This window comes from Pseudophryne corroboree, chromosome 1, assembly GCF_028390025.1.
Source record: "Pseudophryne corroboree isolate aPseCor3 chromosome 1, aPseCor3.hap2, whole genome shotgun sequence".
Classification (NCBI taxonomy): Eukaryota; Metazoa; Chordata; class Amphibia; order Anura; family Myobatrachidae; genus Pseudophryne; species Pseudophryne corroboree.
In genome coordinates this window covers 298190337-298210938 of record NC_086444.1, presented here as the reverse complement: position 1 = coordinate 298210938, position 20602 = coordinate 298190337, and the positions used below count along the sequence as shown (strand labels likewise).

At 45.2% G+C, this 20602-nt stretch overlaps 1 protein-coding gene across 1 annotated transcript in view; it reads right to left on the bottom strand.

Annotated features, from left to right (window-relative positions):
* SH2B3 (SH2B adaptor protein 3) overlaps nt 1-20602 on the bottom strand; it is a 346286-nt gene that overhangs the window by 48793 nt on the left and 276891 nt on the right. Inside the window, exon 4 of the mRNA XM_063964379.1 lies at nt 4188-4289. Coding sequence (XP_063820449.1) covers nt 4188-4289 — 102 coding nt within the window. The remainder of the gene's footprint in view (nt 1-4187; nt 4290-20602) is intronic.

Sequence of the window (20602 nt, the reverse complement as noted above, 5' to 3'; positions counted from 1 at the left end):
AAATAGTCCCTGTTGGTCGGCATGCCGACCATCGGGATAGTGAGCCGTCGGGCTCACGGAGGAGGTCATGTGACTGTCGGTCAGCCGACCGGCGGTCACATGACTACCACCCGTTTGAGGTAGGGGGTGGGTAGGTTTCCTGGCTCCAGCTGAGCAGTTCCGGCAGTCACTCTGAGTAAGATTCGGCTTACTCATATGGCAGATGCTGCCAATGTCTTCGGACGCAGCACTCGGATCGTGGATGCCGGCAGGAAGCGTATTTTGCCTACAGACATCTCCTGTAGCACTAGCATTTTTACACATTGCTGCTGTGTCCAAAGAGGCAACAACGATGTGTTTTGAATCCATCTCTGCTTCAGGCACAATGGGGGTAATTCAGAGTTGATTGCAGCAGCAAATTTGTTAGCAGTTGGGCAAAACCATGTGCACTGCAGGGGGGGTGGGTAGATATAACATGTGCAGAGAGAGTTATGGTGTGTGAGAGATTTTCGTACGATTTTGACTATATATATATATATAAATCGTAAGAAAAGTTAGTGCAGATCGCAAGGTGAAAGTCACCTTGCGATCCCGATTCGATGCCGATGCGCGGTCGGCATCTCAAGCCTAGATACACTGTGCAGGCAAGTAAATTTTAACTATCTCTATAGAAGAGATAGTTAAAATTGACACTTAGCCAAAATCGCACATAGTCAGTATCGCAAGCACACTCATTATGTGCTTGCGATGCCGACCTAGCCCCTGTTGCATAGTGAGAATCGGGCATAGCCCGAATCTCACCGTGTGTATGGGCCTTTAGATTTGGGTGGGGTGTGTTCAATCTGAAATCTAAATTACAGTGTGAAAATAAAGCAGCCAGTATTTACCCTGCACAGAAACAATATAAACCACCCAAATGCTCTGTTCCTGGACTTTCCTGGTAATGTATGATTGCCATCACCTGTGGTGAGCTAGGTAATTGATAAGAAAGGTGCTTCACCACAGGTGATGGCAATCATACATTACCAGGAAAGTCCAGGAACAGAGCATTCTCTCTCTCATGGAGAGGGTCAGGTAGGCAAGTATGATATATATTGCTATAAAGATTAATTCCATATATTATCTTGTGGATATTTTTGTTACTGCCAAACCCTACCTTAAACTGTATCAGGAAAATAAATAATGTGCAAATCTGCTACACTGAACAAATACAAATGGTATGTACATTTGCTTTGCAGTTTTTACTAACATTACAGCATACCTCCCAACATGACCCTCTCCAGGAGGGACAGAATGCTCTGCTTCTAGACTTTTCTCTTAATTTATGATTGCTGGCACATGTTGTGAACAGGTTAATGCAGGCATGTCCAAACTGCGGCCCTCCAGCTGTTGTGAAACTACATATCCCAGCATGCCCTGACACAGTTTTGCTGTCAGAGAATACTAAAGCTGAGTCAGGGCATGCTGGGATGTGTAGTTTCTCAACAGCTGGAGGGCCGCAGTTTGGACATGCAGGGGTTAATGGATAAGAAAGGTGTTTCAGCGCAGGTGATGGCAATCAGAAATTAAGAGGAAAGTCCAGGAGCAGAGCATTCGGTCCCTCCTGGAGAGGGTCATGTTGGGAGGTATGTTACAGTGGCTTCAGCCAAAGCCAGAAATCAAATGTTTTTAATTTTTTTATATTTTCCAGATCACCCAGCAGGTGCACAGGTGTACTCATTACTCACGTAAACATTTTCCAGATAACCTAGCAGGTGCACAGGTGTACTCATTACTCACTGGCATACTGGTATCCAACCGTGGTCCTCGAAGCTACCAACAGTGCAGGTTTTCCAGGTCACCTAGCAGCTGCACAGGTGTACTCATTACTCACTGACACAATTTAAAAGATCCACAGATGGAGCTAATTACTTAACTTGTGATTCTGTGAGGAGACCTGGAAAACATTAACTGTTGGTAGCTCTCGAGGACCAGGGTTGGCTACCTGTGCACTGGCACATTTTAAAAGATCCACAAGTGGAGCTAATTATTTCACTTACAATCCTGTGACATGATCTGGAAAACGTGAACTTTTTGGGGTAATGAGAACAGAGTTTAAGAACCTGCGGTCTAATCACGAATCATCTGGTAACAATATCTGTAAATTATATACAGTTTAACCTTCAATTCTTAAGGTCATTTTTCTGAGCAGAGATAAATAGGGCTAAATGTAATAGGGTGCGAGTTCTGAAAAGGAGTGAACTCACACAACAGAATATCGTAATAAGCTTTAAGAACGTGTACCTTGCATTTCCACTACACACAGGGGGCAAACTCACATCCAGATATCTTCCCATTTTAGGGGCCCTACTCACTGACCGACCCGCCGCCGAGCTGCCCGACGGCGGATACGGCCGACGAGCGACCCGGTGGCGGGGGGGCAGTGACGGGGGGAGCGAAGTTTCTTCACTCAACCCGTCACGCGGCTGCATTGAAGTGCAGGCAAATATGGACGAGATCGTCCATATTGGCCTGCATGCACAGCCGACGGGAGACCAGCGATGAACGAGCGCGGGGCCGCGCATCGTTCATCGCTGGAGTCTCCACACTGAAAGATATGAACGAGTTCTCGTTCATTTATGAACGAGATCGTTCATATCTTTCTAAAAATCGGCCAGTGTGTAGGGCCTATAAAACATACAACTCGCACAATGTAATAGGGTGTGAGTTATAAATTTAAACAGAATTAGTAAAAAAATAAATCAGGAAATAATAGACCTACTTCAGATAGTCGAGTCTGACAGAAGAAACACAAATGATTGCAGCACTAATGAGGACAAATCAAAAATGATACTTCATATAAAATTTAAAAAGGTGTTAAACCTTACTGCATAAAACAATATATATGTACATTCATATATAAAAGATATACTAATCACATTGCAAACCCCAATTGACCCCCAAATACGTGCTGTAATTTGGGCCAATTTCTGTGGTTGTGTGGATATTTTAGTACAATACAGTTACTTGATTGTCTTATAGTCAGGCTATCCTCTGCTACAGCGAGAGACCAAACCCTTGCTAAATAAAGTCACCGGTTGGGGGAAAAGACTCCACAAAAGGGCTATTATTGGGGATGAAAGGGATTCTTGAATAAAATGTAAGGGAGACAAAATAAGATATTACTACCACTAAAACATCTTTCAGATTATATGAGCTGCATATGTGGTAATACCGCTCTTACACCTTATTCAGTAGGGATGGCCTTCGGAAAATTATGGTTATTTTTGCATTGCATGTTGGACTTCTGATGGGTGCCACCATTGCATGCTTCTTACTGAAGGTGTAAACCGAGGCTGATGGCGTCCATTTAGCCGCAGACGTCAGAAAGGAGTGCCCGCAGCACAGCTCCTTTGCACATATGGAAACAGCTGCAGTTCACTGAGCATGAGTAATAATTAACCACCGATGGTTACCTTACCATGGCTACATGCCATTTCAAGGCTTATTGCAACTATTCATTGTTCATCTCGCAATGACCATCCCAAATGCACAGTGCTTTGAAAATGTATTGCTCTTTATGTCATAAATCACCCCTGATCCACATTCATATCCTGGCACAATGCATAATGGGAGATCTGCTTACAACAAGCACTGACAACAGTGTAGTGTAGTGGCATAAGAAGCCTTGATCCCAGCATTTTAAAGCACGGACTAGTTTTACTGCACCAAATATAGAGAAGGGATCTGAATGAGCACCTACTAAATACATTTAACGTAACCCAACATTGTTTTCAAGGAAAAAGTTACCAATTATGCGTACATCTTTAAAATATTTTATATTATCTTGTGTGTGCAACATTAAACTGAATAAGGAACTGTGCATAACGCCAATTCATGGTGGGGTTCTAGCAATTGCTCCATATGTATCAATGATCTGAGACTAAATAATGACAAGACAAACTGCTCAAGTATTACATACTGTTATGGATGGTAGTACATTGATTCATTACTACTGAGACATCATCAAAAGTCAATAATATTCATGATCAGTCTGTCTGGTATGCAAATACAGTATGACAATATCACATAAGCAAATGTATTATGAGATCATGTGATTTGTATACGTATTTGCTAGGAGAAAATTATTGCAGGTGTCTACATATACAGACAGTCACAGCCACAAGTACTGAACTCTGGTTATTCATCTATTTCTGTGTGGCACATACCTTAAGTACGAATGTGTTAACGTTGTCTGGCATCTCCAGGTTGGTGCATTTTCTGATCTCATGAATTGTAGAACACGGAACCCGTAACTTTGGTTTGGAGCACTGCAGTGGAGAAAAAGATGAACCATTTAATATTCATGGGAATAATGATATATATGGTAAAATTAACATGAATGCAATGCATAACAGAACATCTCTTTAATATATTCATTTCTAGCGGCACCATATATGCAGATGGCATGGCATGCCAATGTGATGTAGCCATGCCCTCATATAGAGTGACCACACCACCCCTTCTCAAGTGCACCACATAGCCGTCTGTAGATTGTCCCAATCCCCAACTGAAGAGGTTCAGACGTACAGTATCATACCTCCCAACACGACCCTCTCCAGGAGGGACAAAATGCTCTGCTTATGCACTTTTCTCTTAATGTATGATTGCCATCACCTGTTTTGAGCAGGTTAATGGATAAGAAAGGTGTTTCAGCACAGGTGATGGCGACCATAAATTTAGAGGGAATTAGAGCGTTCTGTCTCTCCTGGAGAGGGTCATGTTGGGAGGTATGCAGTATGGTTATACACACAGGGCCATCATGAGCTTTGCTATGTGCCCCGGTAGAGCCTGAGATGGCTGCAGGGTGATGGATTGGTAACTAATACACTGATGTAGTTTAGGACTGTAGAAATGTGTACATAAAATATATATTTATACTAGCCGCTCCAGCCACCTCTGAACCAGGCCCAATATGTCAGTTTCCCAAACTCGCCATTACAGGTTTTAAGGATATCCATGCTTGAGCACAGGTGACTTAATTAGTACCTCAGTTAATTTGATTTAACCCTCTGGACTATCCTTAAAACATGGGGGGTGATTCATTAAATTTAGCACAGCTATGATCAGGAACACAGACATGCAGGGGGATGCCCAGCACAGGGCTAGCCCGCCCCGTATGTCAGTCCCTGCCCCGTCGCAGAAGTGCAAAAGCATCGCACAGCGGCAATGCTGTTGCACTTCAGGAGTAGCTCCCGGCCAGTGCAGCTTTTGCGTGCTGGCCAGGAGCTACTTGTCGCTGCCCGGGTCGCAGCGGCTGCGTGTGACGTCTTGCAGCCGCTGCGGCCGCCCCCCTGCATTGGCCAGACTGCGCCCACAAAACGGCGGCCAAATGCAGCCGTGCCGCCCCCTCCCGCCTCTGCCTGTCAATCAGGCAGAGGCGATCGCTAGGCAATGACAGCCGTCGGCTGTCAGCCATGCACCGGCGCACTGCGGCGCTGGCGCATGTCCAGTTCTGACCTGATCGATGCTGCGAAGAATTGCAGTGTGCGATCAGGTCAGAATGATCCCCATGGACTGTAATGGCAGAGTGTAATGGCAGACTGTAATGGCAGAGTGTAATGGCAGACTGTAATGGCAGAGTGTAATGGCAGACTGTAATGGCAGAGTGTAATGGCAGAGTGTAATGGCAGAGTGTAATGGCAGAGTGTAATGGCAGACTGTAATGGCAGACTGTAATGGCAGAGTGTAATGGCAGAGTGTAATGGCAGAGTGTAATGGCAGAGTGTAATGGCAGAGTGTAATGGCAGAGTGTAATGGCAGACTGTAATGGCAGAGTGTAATGGCAGAGTATAATGGCAGAGTGTAATGGCAGAGTGTAATGGCAGAGTGTAATGGCAGAGTGTAATGGCAGAGTGTAATGGCAGAGTGTAATGGCAGAGTGTAATGGCAGAGTGTAATGGCAGAGTGTAATGGCAGAGTGTAATGGCAGAGTGTAATGGCAGAGTGTAATGGCAGAGTGTAATGGCAGAGTGTAATGGCAGAGTGTAATGGCAGAGTGTAATGGCAGACTGTAATGGCAGAGTGTAATGGCAGAGTGTAATGGCAGAGTTTGGGAAACTCTGCAACGTGTTTTAGAACTAGTCAGAGTGAGGATACTAGCCTCTGTCGGGCGATTCTCCACGATGTACAGGACAGTTACACAAATTAAAACTACATACTTCTCCAAAATACCAAGATTTTAGTGGGTCTTAAGTTATAGGGTAAGACATTGCTACTAAGCAATTAAGTTTTCATATAACAACAATTTCTTAACAGACCAGTTTAAAAGGAAAAATAAAATGTAAAGTGTGTGTGCATAGGACTTATGTTCACTTTCTGGAGAATCACCCTGTCTGATAGTCGCTGTCTACATGTATTAATATTATTATTGTTATTATTATTATTATTATTATTATTAATCAGTGTGAAAAACGTTTGGCTTGCCTGTTAAGGTTCTCAACTGGTTTTCTTTAATGTGCCTCATTTTCCTAACCGCTGATTTGTACTGAAACAGTTATTATATTTGGGCACTAGCCAATGCAAATCAAACACATCTTCTAGTACAGATCTAATAGGACATTTGGTGTGTAATTCCATGTTTAAATACATATTAGTGTATTTTGAATCTCGGAGGGGAAATTTAATAAATGTGAAAAAATAAGAGACTATTGGCTTAACTAAAAATATTACTAAAATAGTAATAAAGTAGAAAAAATGGTGGTGAGTAAATCAAAAGCTAATAACCCTTACAAGCTTGGACCCTTAACCTCACAACATATTGCCAGACATCTCATGTGAAGCAATGGACACTTCGACACTCACCCCCACATGATAGAACATGGATGTCTATTGAAATGGAGCTTCACTCCCTGTACTCCCTTCTATGTATTGTCCCTTAAAACTGATACAGAGTGGTAAACGCGGTCCTCATAGTAAAATTCTCATTGTCACTATGTGGCACAAACATACCTACAGCATTATGGGGGTAATTCTGAGTTGATCGCAGCAGGAATTTTGTTAGCAGTGGGGCAAAACCATGTGCACTGCAGGGGAGGCAGATATAACATGTGCAGAGAGAGTTAGATTTGGGTGGGTTATTTTGTTTCTGTGCAGGGTAAATACTGGCTGCAATTTAGATTGCAGATTGAACACAACACACCCAAATCTAACTCTCTCTGCGGGTGGTCTTCACTATGCCGAATGTCGGGATCCCGGCGCACAGTATACCGGTGCCGGAATCCAGACACCCGGCATACCGACATATATTCTCCCTCGTGGGGGTCCACGAACCCCCGGGAGGGAGAATCAAATAGCGTGGCCACCGTGCCCGCAGCGTGGCGAGTTCAGCACTTGTGGTACTGTGACGTGGCGAGCACAGCGAGCCCGCAAGGGGCTCATTTGCGCTCGCCACACTGTCGGTATGCCGGCGGTCGGGCTCCCAGCGCCGGTATGCTGGTCGCCGGGAGCCCGGCCGCCGGCATACCATACTACACCCCTCTCTGCACATGTTATATCTGCCTCCCCTGCAGTGCACATGGTTTTGCCCAACTGCTAACAAAATTCCTGCTGCGATCAACTCAGAATTGCCCCCTATATCCTTTCACTATGGAGCAATCCAAACTGGGAACCTGTGCACAACCACAAAGAATTTCAGCACTGGACGAAGCAACACATCCTCTTCCCTACCCAACTAGGCCCTTTGAGATCATTCTCCGACCCTCCCTTTAGTCTTTCTCTCCACTAAAAAAGTCTTCTTCCAGTACCTTCAAGTTAGGCACATCTACCATTCAACAGAAGTTTTTAAGTAATCACAATCAGTACCCTCTAATATGCTTTTCCTAACCTCACTTCCACCATCTTCTTCTCCCCATTTCCTACAATGACACAAAATCCTCTGGGTTCAGCCGCCCGCTACTTATTTGGGTATTATGACTTGTTTATAAACTTCCTCCATGTTCCGTAATGTTCTGTACTGTGGTCTCTAGTCATAGTTCTTTCTTGATATATTGTTACTTTCTCAATTGACTCTAATTGTAACTTACGCAAGATGTATTGCCAATTATATAATTACTTTATGATGTTAATGTGCTTTGACTCCTTGCTCAACCTTCTATTTATCTCTCATACAAACCATGTACACATTGCATCTTATTTGCTGTTTCTGTTACTACAGTATTTAAAAAAACAATTGCTAAAAAAAAAAACAATATTCATATGGGGAATCCTTCAATGTCCGCAAACTCTTCTGTCATCCAAAAATATTTAGAGAGTTGTGACCTCTTAAGACTAGATTGGGCTACAGCCAACAAATCTAATAGGCTACAGATATAACGGAAGAACGGAAGAGGAGATAAAGTTAGCAATTAAGTCTTAGACGTCCTCTAAAGCTCCAGGCCCTTATTGGTTCCCCATGTAACATTATAAAAACTTTTACACAATCCTCTTAACTCCACAAATGATCCAGGTCTTTAATTATGTTATGCAGACAGGGAAATTCCATTTTCATTCTAGTCTATATCTAGTCCAATATAGCTGTATTCTTTAAACCTAAGACCCCCACATATGTTACAGACTACAGACCAACAGTATCTGAAATGGGTATCAACCTCATTTCCTACAGTATTAACAAGATAAAACTCCCCTCAGTATTTATAGCATTAGGCACAGGGAAAGCCTTGTATAGATGGATCGTAATGTTTCAAATTGTGATAATTTGTTTTTTTGTAGCAAAGTTTATCAGGATATCCAAGTTTACCAAAACACATATCTGTCATATAGCCAAATTCTCAAGTAGCATAGCTTATAACTTGGTCGTCTAGCCTGGCTGCCAATAAATTATTTATTATTGATAGTAAATAGTTTTTTATTAATTTAATATTACAATTTATTTTTGTTTTAATTGACTTTTGTACACAGAATCTGATTATTGTAAATAAGACTTATTAGGGGAGCACATGGTTGTGTACATACATGCAGATGCACGTTAGAACTTTCTGACTTGTACATGTGTGTGCACATGTGTGTATATATATGTATGTATATACATATATATTCTCCAGTGGCGGCACTTGGAATGAAATAAATGAAGACTCAGACAATAGCTTGTAGGCAACATTTCAGTGCTTCCCAGCACTTTTATCAAGCCATGATAAAAGTGCTGGGAAGCACTAAAATGTTGCCTACAAGCTATTGTCTGAGTCTTCATTTATTTCATCCCGAGTGCCGCCGCTGGAGAATATATTACACATAGCCCTGGGGTTGTATGTGAGGAAGGCACCGGGTACAGCAACCTTGTCGTTTCCAGAGAGTGCCGGAGCTTGGAGATTATATATATATATATATATATATATATATATATATATATATATATATTATTTTTCAAGTACTCTAACATGAATTAATTAAGTAAAGGCATTATTTTGATATACTGTTACCTATGCCTGGAACTATTATCTCTCCAAAAATCCATTCAATTTATATCCCCTAGTGGATAACACGATCACTTGCATAATTGCTGCTTTCAAGTTCTCTGCTGGGTCACAGTGTGAATAAAGCACATATTACAGCACATACAGATGCGGGATTCTGCACTAGAGTTGCAATATGTTGTCAGCATACTGTTCATAACATATAGAGTTTGAACTTTTAGCACATAGACCCCCAGTTGGTGTACTGTGTCCCCTCGCATAGCTCGCTTCACTCGCCATGCTTCGGGCAAGGTGCCTCGCTTCGCTAACGCTGCACTCGACACAGGTTACTATTCCCAATCGTAGTCCATGTGAATAGTAAAGTGTAAAAAAGTTATACAAGTGAATTTTTTTTTTAAAAACACATGTCGACCATTATCATGCCGACCTTTTGACCACATCGATCAATAGTGGTTGAACACTGGACTGTCAACCCTTTTACTGTCAACCTAAAGACCGGATACCATTGGAGTTTAAGCCATGCTATGTATGATCTCCACACAGACAACAATGGAATATGCTATGAGAGTGGTAAATGCATGAAAATGTTCCAGATAATGTGGTTTAATACATCTTTTTGCTCTTATAACTAAACTTACACTATAGATGGGAGTAAGCATACTTGATGTATTTGCATGCCTGACACAGAAATACTGTATTGTTGTGTTGTATGGAGTTGGATGTCTCTTGAGATACATGTGATTCAAATTACAAATGCAAGACCACAATTTTGTGCGTATGTCTGGACCCACAAAAATACATCCAAGTCTAAATGAGGCATTTTCTTTGGTTATGTCTGTATTTAATCTTGTTTTATACTTTAAATTAATTGAATAAAATAATTATAAACAGCTTGCTCTATAGAATGTACTGTATGCTGTATACAGATTGTTAGCTGTAGACATCAGTTATTTCAGATATATCATTTAGTTACACATATTAAATATTAATGTTTCAAAGTGACTTTACTTGCTCTTTAGAAGATATATAATGTTGTTGCTACACTGTTTAATTTCCTCTTCTAAAAACAATATAAGTCAGGGATTGACAAACCACCTGTGGCCAAATCATGTGCCATGGTGCCTAATTTGTACACCTCTGTGTCCTACTGTGTCTCACTACGGTTAGGGAAGGCCTGGGGTGAACAACTGCGGAGAACTCTCTACTGTGACTGTGGAAAACAGCATTCTATTTACATCCCAAAATGCTGTGCGTGTGTCTGACATTCTACTGCACCCAATGTATCCTTGTTCAGGGTAAAAATAATGTGCTGTGTCTGATTCAGCCTGCTCAGCGGTTGCACTAGTACTCAGGGAGTAACTGAAGTATAATCAGTTGTGCTCTGAATAAATGCACGTTGGGCATGCATTAAAGGGGAAGGTCTAATGATGGATGCGCTAATAACAATAACTAAGAGATGAATGACATTGAGAAGACGATTGTGTTGGAGACAGAAAGGGGCAGTGTACTATATTGTGTGATTCTGCACTGCACATGCCCAGAACAGTGTGCACCTATTCAGATTTGTGTGGTTCTGACACACCTGCCTGTACCTGGATGGGCAGAACAGGGCAGAAAGAGCGTGCATACACATGTACTGTAGAATTGGACACAGATGCATATACTGCTGAGACAGTGCAGCCTGCTAACACTGCAGATGCAAAAACAGTGGTGTGCTTCCCAATTCAGGTCGTACGTATCCTTATATTAGCCATACTGATGCGTTCATTAGTATAAAATAGTACATTTGTCTTCTGTGGCTTGCCACAAATACAGCCACTAAGGGGGTATTCAATTAGCTGTCGGGTTCACCCAGCAAAAATCTCTGTAGCACGGGCAAAGACTATTCAATTAAATATAGTTTTTCCCGTGCGGAATCAATGGTTCTCTTTTGAGTGCGTGAACCCAATTTTGCTGTTCTTACGCAGACTTGCAGCACATGGAGCTGTGAGGTTCAGTCCGACTTCGGGGATTCACGAGTGGGGCAATCCCACAGCTAATTTAATTACCCCCCTAAGTGCTCGACTCGAACTAAGCCAGTACAGTGCAGCGAGTAAGTGCTAGTGGGTGGAAGTACCTTTATCTCTATGTCTTGGGCTCTAGTTTGGTAAAATTTTACATTTTATTCTGTTAATTTAATGCTGAAGTAAGGCTAGCATCTGTTAAGATTGAGAATGTAAGAACATATACAAAGAAAACATGCAAAGATCTTGCTAAAAGAAAAAATATATAAGATAAGAGACGCTCAGGTGGTATTATGTCTTAGAGATGAGCCTGAGTAGACCTGGAAAAAGAAAGATTTGCAGTAACAAATTATAAGGAGACTTAAAGAGCTAATGATGTATTCAGGTGTTGAGCAGTGATAGGGTTAACTGTGCATATAAGGTAAGCGAGCACCGACAATTTACACTGTGTGGTAAGTGAGCACAGGCAACCTACACTGCGTGTCCGTGTGGTATGTGAGCACAGGCAACCTACACTGCGTGTCCGTGTGGTGTGTGAGCACAGGCAACCTACACTGCGTGTCCGTGTGGTGTGTGAGCACAGGCAACCTACACTGCATCTGTGTGGTGTGTGAGCATAGGCAACCTTCACTGCGTGTCCGTGTGGTGTGTGAGCACAGGCAACCTACACTGCGTGTCCGTGTGGTGTGTGAGCACAGGCAACCTACACTGCGTGTCCGTGTGGTGTGTGAGCACAGGCAACCTACACTGCATCTGTGTGGTGTGTGAGCATAGGCAACCTACACTGCGTGTCCGTGTGGTGTGTGAGCACAGGCAACCTACACTGCGTGTCCGTGTGGTGTGTGAGCACAGGCAACCTACACTGCGTGTCCGTGTGGTATGTGAGCACAGGCAACCTACACTGCGTGTCCGTGTGGTGTGTGAGCACAGGCAACCTACACTGCATCTGTGTGGTGTGTGAGCATAGGCAACCTACACTGCGTGTCCGTGTGGTGTGTGAGCACAGGCAACCTACACTGCATCTGTGTGGTGTGTGAGCATAGGCAACCTACACTGTCTCTGTGTGGTATGTGAACGCAGGCAACCTACACTGTGTCTGTGTGGTATGTGAGCGCAGGCAACCTACACTGCGTCTGTGTGGTGTGTGCAGGCAACCTACACTGCATCTGTGTGGTGTGTGAGCATAGGCAACCTACACTGTGTCTGTGTGGTATGTGAGCACAGGCAACCTACACTATGTCTGTGTGGTATGTGAGCACAGGCAACCTACACTGTGTCTGTGTGGTATGTGAGCGCAGGCAACTTACACTGTGTCTGTGTGGTATGTGAGCACAGGCAACCTACACTGTGTCTGTGTGGTATGTGAGCGCAAGCAACCTACACTGCGTCTGTGTGGTATGTGAGCGCAGGCAACCTACATTGCGTCTGTGTGGTATGTGAGCGCAGACAACCTACACTGCGTCTGTGTGGTATGTGAGCGCAGGCAACCTATACTGTGTCTGTGTGGTAAGTGAGCGCAGGCAACCTAGACTGTGTCTGGGTGGTATATGAGCGCAGGCAACCTACACTGTGTCTGTGTGGTAAGTGAGCATAGGCAACCTACACTGTGACTGTGTGGTATGTGAGCGCAGGCAACCTACACTATGTCTGTGTGGTAAGTGAGCATAGGCAACCTACACTGTGTCTGTGTGGTAAGTGAGCACATGCAACCTACACTGTGTCTGTGTGGTAAGTGAGCGCAGGCAACCTACACTGCGTCTGTGTGGTATGTGAGCGCAGGCAACCTACACTGCGTCTGTGTGGTAAGTGAGCATAGGCAACCTACACTGTGCCTGTGTGGTATGTGAGCGCAGGCAACCTACACTGTGTCTGTGTGGTATGTGAGCGCAGGCAACCTACACTGCGTCTGTGTGGTATGTGAGCGCAGGCAACCTACACTGCGTCTGTGTGGTATGTGAGCGCAGGCAACCTACACTGTGTCTGTGTGGTAAGTGAGCGCAGGCAACCTAGACTGTGTCTGTGTGGTATGTGAGCGCAGGCAACCTACACTATGTCTGTGTGGTATGTGAGCGCAGGCAACCTGCACTGTGTCTGTGTGGTAAGTGAGCATAGGCAACCTACACTGTGCCTGTGTGGTAAGTGAGCGCAGGCAACCTACAGTGCGTCTGTGTGGTATGTGAGCGCAGGCAACCTACACTGCGTCTGTGTGGTAAGTGAGCATAGGCAACCTACACTGTGCCTGTGTGGTATGTGAGCGCAGGCAACCTACACTGCGTCTGTGTGGTATGTGAGCGCAGGCAACCTACACTATGTCTGTGTGGTAAGTGAGCGCAGGCAACCTAGACTGTGTCTGTGTGGTATGTGAGCGCAGGCAACCTACACTGTGTCTGTGTGGTATGTGAGCGCAGGCAACCTACACTGTGTCTGTGTGGTATGTGAGCGCAGGCAACCCACACTATGTCTGTGTGGTATGTGAGCGCAGGCAACCCACACTATGTCTGTGTGGTATGTGAGCGCAGGCAACCTACACTGTGACTGTGTGGTATGTGAGCACAGGCAACCTGCACTGCGTCTGTGTGGTAAGTGAGCATAGGCAACCTACACTGTGCCTGTGTGGTATGTGAGCGCAGGCAACCTACACTGTGTCTGTGTGGTATGTGAGCGCAGGCAACCTACACTGTGTCTGTGTGGTATGTGAGCGCAGGCAACCTACACTGCGTCTGTGTGGTATGTGAGCGCAGGCAACCTACACTGTGTCTGTGTGGTAAGTGAGCGCAGGCAACCTAGACTGTGTCTGTGTGGTATGTGAGCGCAGGCAACCTGCACTGTGTCTGTGTGGTATGTGAGCGCAGGCAACCTACACTGCGTCTGTGTGGTATGTGAGCGCAGGCAACCTACACTGCGTCTGTGTGGTATGTGAGCGCAGGCAACCTACACTGTGTCTGTGTGGTAAGTGAGCGCAGGCAACCTAGACTGTGTCTGTGTGGTATGTGAGCGCAGGCAACCTACACTGTGTCTGTGTGGTATGTGAGCGCAGGCAACCTACACTATGTCTGTGTGGTAAGTGAGCATAGGCAACCTACACTGTGCCTGTGTGGTAAGTGAGCACATGCAACCTATACACTGTGTCTGTGTGGTAAGTGAGCGCAGGCAACCTACACTGTGTCTGTGTGGTATGTGAGCGCAGGCAACCTGCACTGTGTCTGTGTGGTATGTGAGCGCAGGCAACCTACACTGCGTCTGTGTGGTATGTGAGCGCAGGCAACCTACACTGCGTCTGTGTGGTAAGTGAGCATAGGCAACCCACACTGTGCCTGTGTGGTATGTGAGCGCAGGCAACCTACACTATGTCTGTGTGGTAAGTGAGCATAGGCAACCTACACTGTGCCTGTGTGGTAAGTGAGCACATGCAACCTACACTGTGTCTGTGTGGTAAGTTAGCGCAGGCAACCTACAGTGCGTCTGTGTGGTATGTGAGCGCAGGCAACCTACACTGCGTCTGTGTGGTAAGTGAGCATAGGCAACCTACACTGTGCCTGTGTGGTATGTGAGCGCAGGCAACCTACACTGCGTCTGTGTGGTATGTGAGCGCAGGCAACCTACACTGTGTCTGTGTGGTAAGTGAGCGCAGGCAACCTAGACTGTGTCTGTGTGGTATGTGAGCGCAGGCAACCTACACTGTGTCTGTGTGGTATGTGAGCGCAGGCAACCTACACTGTGTCTGTGTGGTATGTGAGCGCAGGCAACCTACACTATGTCTGTGTGGTAAGTGAGCATAGGCAACCTACACTGTGCCTGTGTGGTAAGTGAGCACATGCAACCTATACACTGTGTCTGTGTGGTAAGTGAGCGCAGGCAACCTACAGTGCGTCTGTGTGGTATGTGAGCGCAGGCAACCTACACTGCGTCTGTGTGGTAAGTGAGCATAGGCAACCTACACTGTGCCTGTGTGGTATGTGAGCGCAGGCAACCTACACTGTGTCTGTGTGGTAAGTGAGCGCAGGCAACCTAGACTGTGTCTGTGTGGTATGTGAGCGCAGGCAACCTACACTGTGTCTGTGTGGTATGTGAGCGCAGGCAACCTACACTATGTCTGTGTGGTATGTGAGCGCAGGCAACCTGCACTGTGTCTGTGTGGTAAGTGAGCATAGGCAACCTACACTGTGACTGTGTGGTATGTGAGCGCAGGCAACCTACACTATGTCTGTGTGGTAAGTGAGCATAGGCAACCTACACTGTGACTGTGTGGTATGTGAGCGCAGGCAACCTACACTATTGTCTGTGTGGTAAGTGAGCATAGGCAACCTACACTGTGACTGTGTGGTATGTGAGCGCAGGCAACCTACACTGCGTCTGTGTGGTAAGTGAGCATAGGCAACCTACACTGTGACTGTGTGGTATGTGAGCGCAGGCAACCTACACTGCGTCTGTGTGGTAAGTGAGCATAGGCAACCTACACTGCGCCTGTGTGGTATGTGAGCGCAGGCAACCTACACTGTGCCTGTGTGGTATGTGAGCGCAGGCAACCTACACTGCGTCTGTGTGGTATGTGAGCGCAGGCAACCTACACTGCGTCTGTGTGGTAAGTGAGCGCAGGCAACCTAGACTGTGTCTGTGTGGTATGTGAGCGCAGGCAACCTACACTATGTCTGTGTGGTATGTGAGCGCAGGCAACCTGCACTGTGTCTGTGTGGTAAGTGAGCATAGGCAACCTACACTGTGACTGTGTGGTATGTGAGCGCAGGCAACCTACACTATGTCTGTGTGGTAAGTATGCATAGGCAACCTACACTGTGACTGTGTGGTATGTGTGCGCAGGCAACCTACACTATGTCTGTGTGGTAAGTGAGCATAGGCAACCTACACTGTGCCTGTGTGGTAAGTGAGCACATGCAACCTACACTGTGTCTGTGTGGTAAGTGAGCATAGGCAACCTACACTGTGTCTGTGTGGTAAATGAGCATAGGCAACCTACACTGTGACTGTGTGGTATGTGAGCGCAGGCAACCTACACTATGGGGGTAATTCCAAGTTGATCGCAGCAGGAAATGTTTAAGCAGTTGGGCAAAACCATGTGCACTGCAGGGGGAGCAGATATAACATGTGCAGAGAGAGTTAGATTTGGGTGTGTTATTTTGTTTCTGTGCAGGGTAAATACTGGCTGCTTTATTTTTACACTGCAATTTAGATTGCAGATTGAACTCACCACACCCAAATCTAACTCTCTCTGCACATGTTATATCTGCTCCCCCTGCAGTGCACATGGGCCCTCATTCCGAGTTGTTCGCTCGCAAGGCGATTTTAGCAGTATTGCACACGCTAAGCCGCCGCCTACTGGAAGTGAATCTTAGCTTCTTAAAATTGCGAACGAAAGATTTGCAATATTGCGATTTCACATCTCGTAGCAGTTTCAGAGTAACTTCAGACTTACTCGGCATCTGCGATCAGTTCAGTGCTTATCGTTCCTGGTTTGACGTCACAAACACACCCTGCGTTCGCCCAGACACTCCCCCGTTTCTACAGCCACTCCTGCGTTTTTTCCGGAAACGGTAGCGTTTTTTCCCACACGCCCATAAAACGGCCTGTTTCCGCCCAGTAACACCCATTTCCTGTCAATCACATTACGATCGCCAGAACGATGAAAAAGCCGTGAGTAAAATTCCTAACTACATAGCAAATTTACTTGGCGCAGTCGCAGTGCGGACATTGCGCATGCGCATTAAGCGGAAAATCGCTGCGATGCGAAGATTTATACCGAGCGAACAACTCGGAATGAGGGCCATGGTTTTGCCCAACTGCTAAAAAATTTCCTGCTGCGATCAACTTGGAATTACCCCCTATGTCTGTGTGGTAAGTGAGCATAGGCAACCTACACTGTGCCTGTGTGGTAAGTGAGCACATGCAACCTACACTGTGTCTGTGTGGTAAGTGAGCATAAGCAAACTACACTGTCCCTTATTCAGAAGTGGTTGGAGTTGCTGCTACTTACATGGAAGCATCAGTGATAGCTCTAATATGGTAATACAGCAGGAGGCATAAAACCTTCTGCTGTGTTACTGGTCCGAACTGTGTCCAAGGATGCAGTATCGGATCATCTCCTACACCATCGGCCAGCTGTGTCCATGGGGTCACACAAGCCAGCTGCTGAAAGTCCTACCAAGAGGCCAGGAAATCTCCGTCCTCCTATGGAGATCCTGGCCTCGTCCCTCCCCTGCAACGGCGGCAACACACCTCCGTTTGGAGAAACGGAGGCCATCGTCGCCGTAACCTCCCCGCCCCCAAACGGCATCAGACTGTCAAAACTGACAGTCTGATGCTGTAATGCGACCGATGTCGCAGACCCCTACCACACATGCGCAGTACGAGTTCCGCAAATGCACAAAGTACTCTGTCCACAGCTGAATGAAGGCCACTATATCTGTGTGGTATATGAGCACAGGCAACCTACAATGTGTCTGTGTATTTTAGTTTTACGCTGCAGGGGAAGAAAAGGCAGAAGCTTTTCTTACAAACTACATTTTTCTCCTTATTAGGAAGTATAAACCCTTTTGATTAATATGACAAGGGACTGGAAACTCTATACAGACTTGGGTATTGTCTGTATTAAGAAGACTATATAGAGCTGTTCATATATTGTTTCATGGTAAAATATTTCAAAGAGTCTATTTCCAGTACCATTAATTTTCAACCATGTTTCTTTTTATTTAACATTTATTTATAAGGTGCCATATTATGCAGCGCAGTGCAAACTGGGGAATGTGCGTAGGACCTAATAATAGGTAACTTAGAGACAGTGTCGGACTGGGGCATGAAGGGCCCATTAGGGAAATGCAGTGGTAGGGGCCATGCTTAGGGGTGTGGCCAGTCTCTGGAAGGGGTGTGGCCAACCACAACATTTGTTTGCCTAATAACCTGCATGGATTGGTTCCCTTGATAAATATATATAGTAAACACTGCTAGTGCATGCATGATAATGTACTTGATTAATAACCGCAAAGCACTGTAGTTCTGTGCAGTATAAGGTAACATATGTATGATGTACAATTCAAGGGCACAGTGTGGAACCTGATCCCTACAGGAGGAGCTGGGCCCCCAGGCAGTGAGGCCCACTGGTGGTTTCCCCTGTACCCCACTCCAACCATGCTTAGAGAAGTTGTAAGGGAGATAAAATGAGTTTGTGCAAGCTTCCAAGCCCAAGGGAAGGGCCTGCCGTGGAGTGAGAAAGTAGATGTAGTAATGGAAAGTCCACAGGTGCTTTAAACCCTGAGGGAACCCATGTGCAGCTCACCTAGTGGTGTAGGTATGCAGGGACCCATGGGTCAAGGATTGCCCTGTACCCAGCACTGGCTTCCACTGCCAGCCATACATGCTTCCAGCAAAACCATCTTTCTGGTAATGTCTTTGGAAAGATGACACATAAGCAGAAGATAGCAAGGACAGAAGCACAGCTATCTTTGACACCCTGACATATACACCACTGGGTGAGCCAGAGGAGGATTTAGCTGGTGGACTGATAATCTTTAATGAACAGATGAGCTTTTAGGGAATGTTTGAAGCACTGATGCCCTAGCTTGATTGGGCGTGGAAGTGAGTTCCATAACTGTGGGTCAGCACTGGAAAAGTCTTGGAGGCGGGAGTATGACAAAGTTATCAGTGAGGAGGTATGCATTTAATATTACACATTACTTTCAGGTTACTGTACCGTGATTACATGTATAATCATTTTAACTGGATATTACATACCAACAGACAATTAATGCTGCAGATTCTGGGCCTAATTCATGTTTGTATGCAATGGACGATTATCAGCAGACTACGCATTTGCTGCAATCACAATGAGCATGCACGAAGGTGATTTACAGGAAGTGACTGTTTGGAGGTGTTAACGGAGTGTTTTTGGGGCGGGATTGGTAAATCGCAGGCGTGCTATAACTGTTTATCTGCTGATGGCTGCAATCTCGTACATGCATAAACATGGCGCCTGCGTCGCTACTGCTGTTGTCCAGTCTGCGTAGCCATAGACCAACATTTACCCCGATGTTCCTAGTATAGGCAATGAATGTGCACACATTTGCAAATGACTTTGCAATGGCTCCGGTGGGTGCCTAGAGAATCGCAATTACATACAAACATGAATTAGGCCTTCTGTTGCATGAATTCTGCAGATTCTTTTTTGGACTGTGATGAAGAAGTGCTTGGTCTCTTGCAGGAACTAAAGATTATTTTTAGTAAATCTATCACCCATATATTTTTATAGTATGTGACCAGCAGTAGACAGTTGATTAGGTACGGAGCCACTACTCAATAAACCAAACAGTGGGAAGCCTAGGAGAGGGTCCAAAGTACTGGTATGCAAAGGGGAGGGTGTGTGCATTAATGGTGGATAAAACACAGCCGTGTAGTAATGGCAGGTAAAGCAGAAGAACAATAAAATACTTTGTTACAATTACAAATATTCAATAACATGTTTAGCCAATTACTGGGCGTATGGAGCAGATAGTTTTATAACATGATATATAAAAACAATAACTCTAAGAATTATAGCGCCTATTAATAGTGCAGATTATAAAATCATGGTCCTGACTCAGATGTAGGCTAATGTACTGTATTCCAGGCTGAGAACTTGTACAAAGCTAACATGCAAAAATATGCTAATGCTGCCGACACCGGTGGCTGTGCAAGTCAAAGCGTATGCGTACAAAGATGTAGCGTCACTCACAGATCATTCCATTACGGAACTCATAAGTATCCCAATAGTCACAAAGCCTGGCCCCAGGGAGTGAGATGCCAGAGCCACTGCTACTGTGTACGGAAACGCAGACACGGCATAAAGCTGTTGCGTCACCATTGCGTTTTTGATGCCACACCCCATTACCCACCTAAATGTTCCCTTACTGTCAATCACTTTGCAAATATATCCACACTGCGAGCATTGTCACAAGAACATCGCGGCACATGCGCAGAGTGACTTAGATGTATGCGCAGTCGGCCAATATCGCCCAACTGCGAAAATATCGTTTTTGTGTACAAAATTATTATCAGATACTCAGCGCAGTAAGGAGTAGGAATAAATGCTCCACTTGGACCGATCTCTAAATTTTGCGAGATTACATGTCTAAAATCAGTACTAAAACATTGCTTGAGAAATCATTTGAATCTAAGATCCAACCT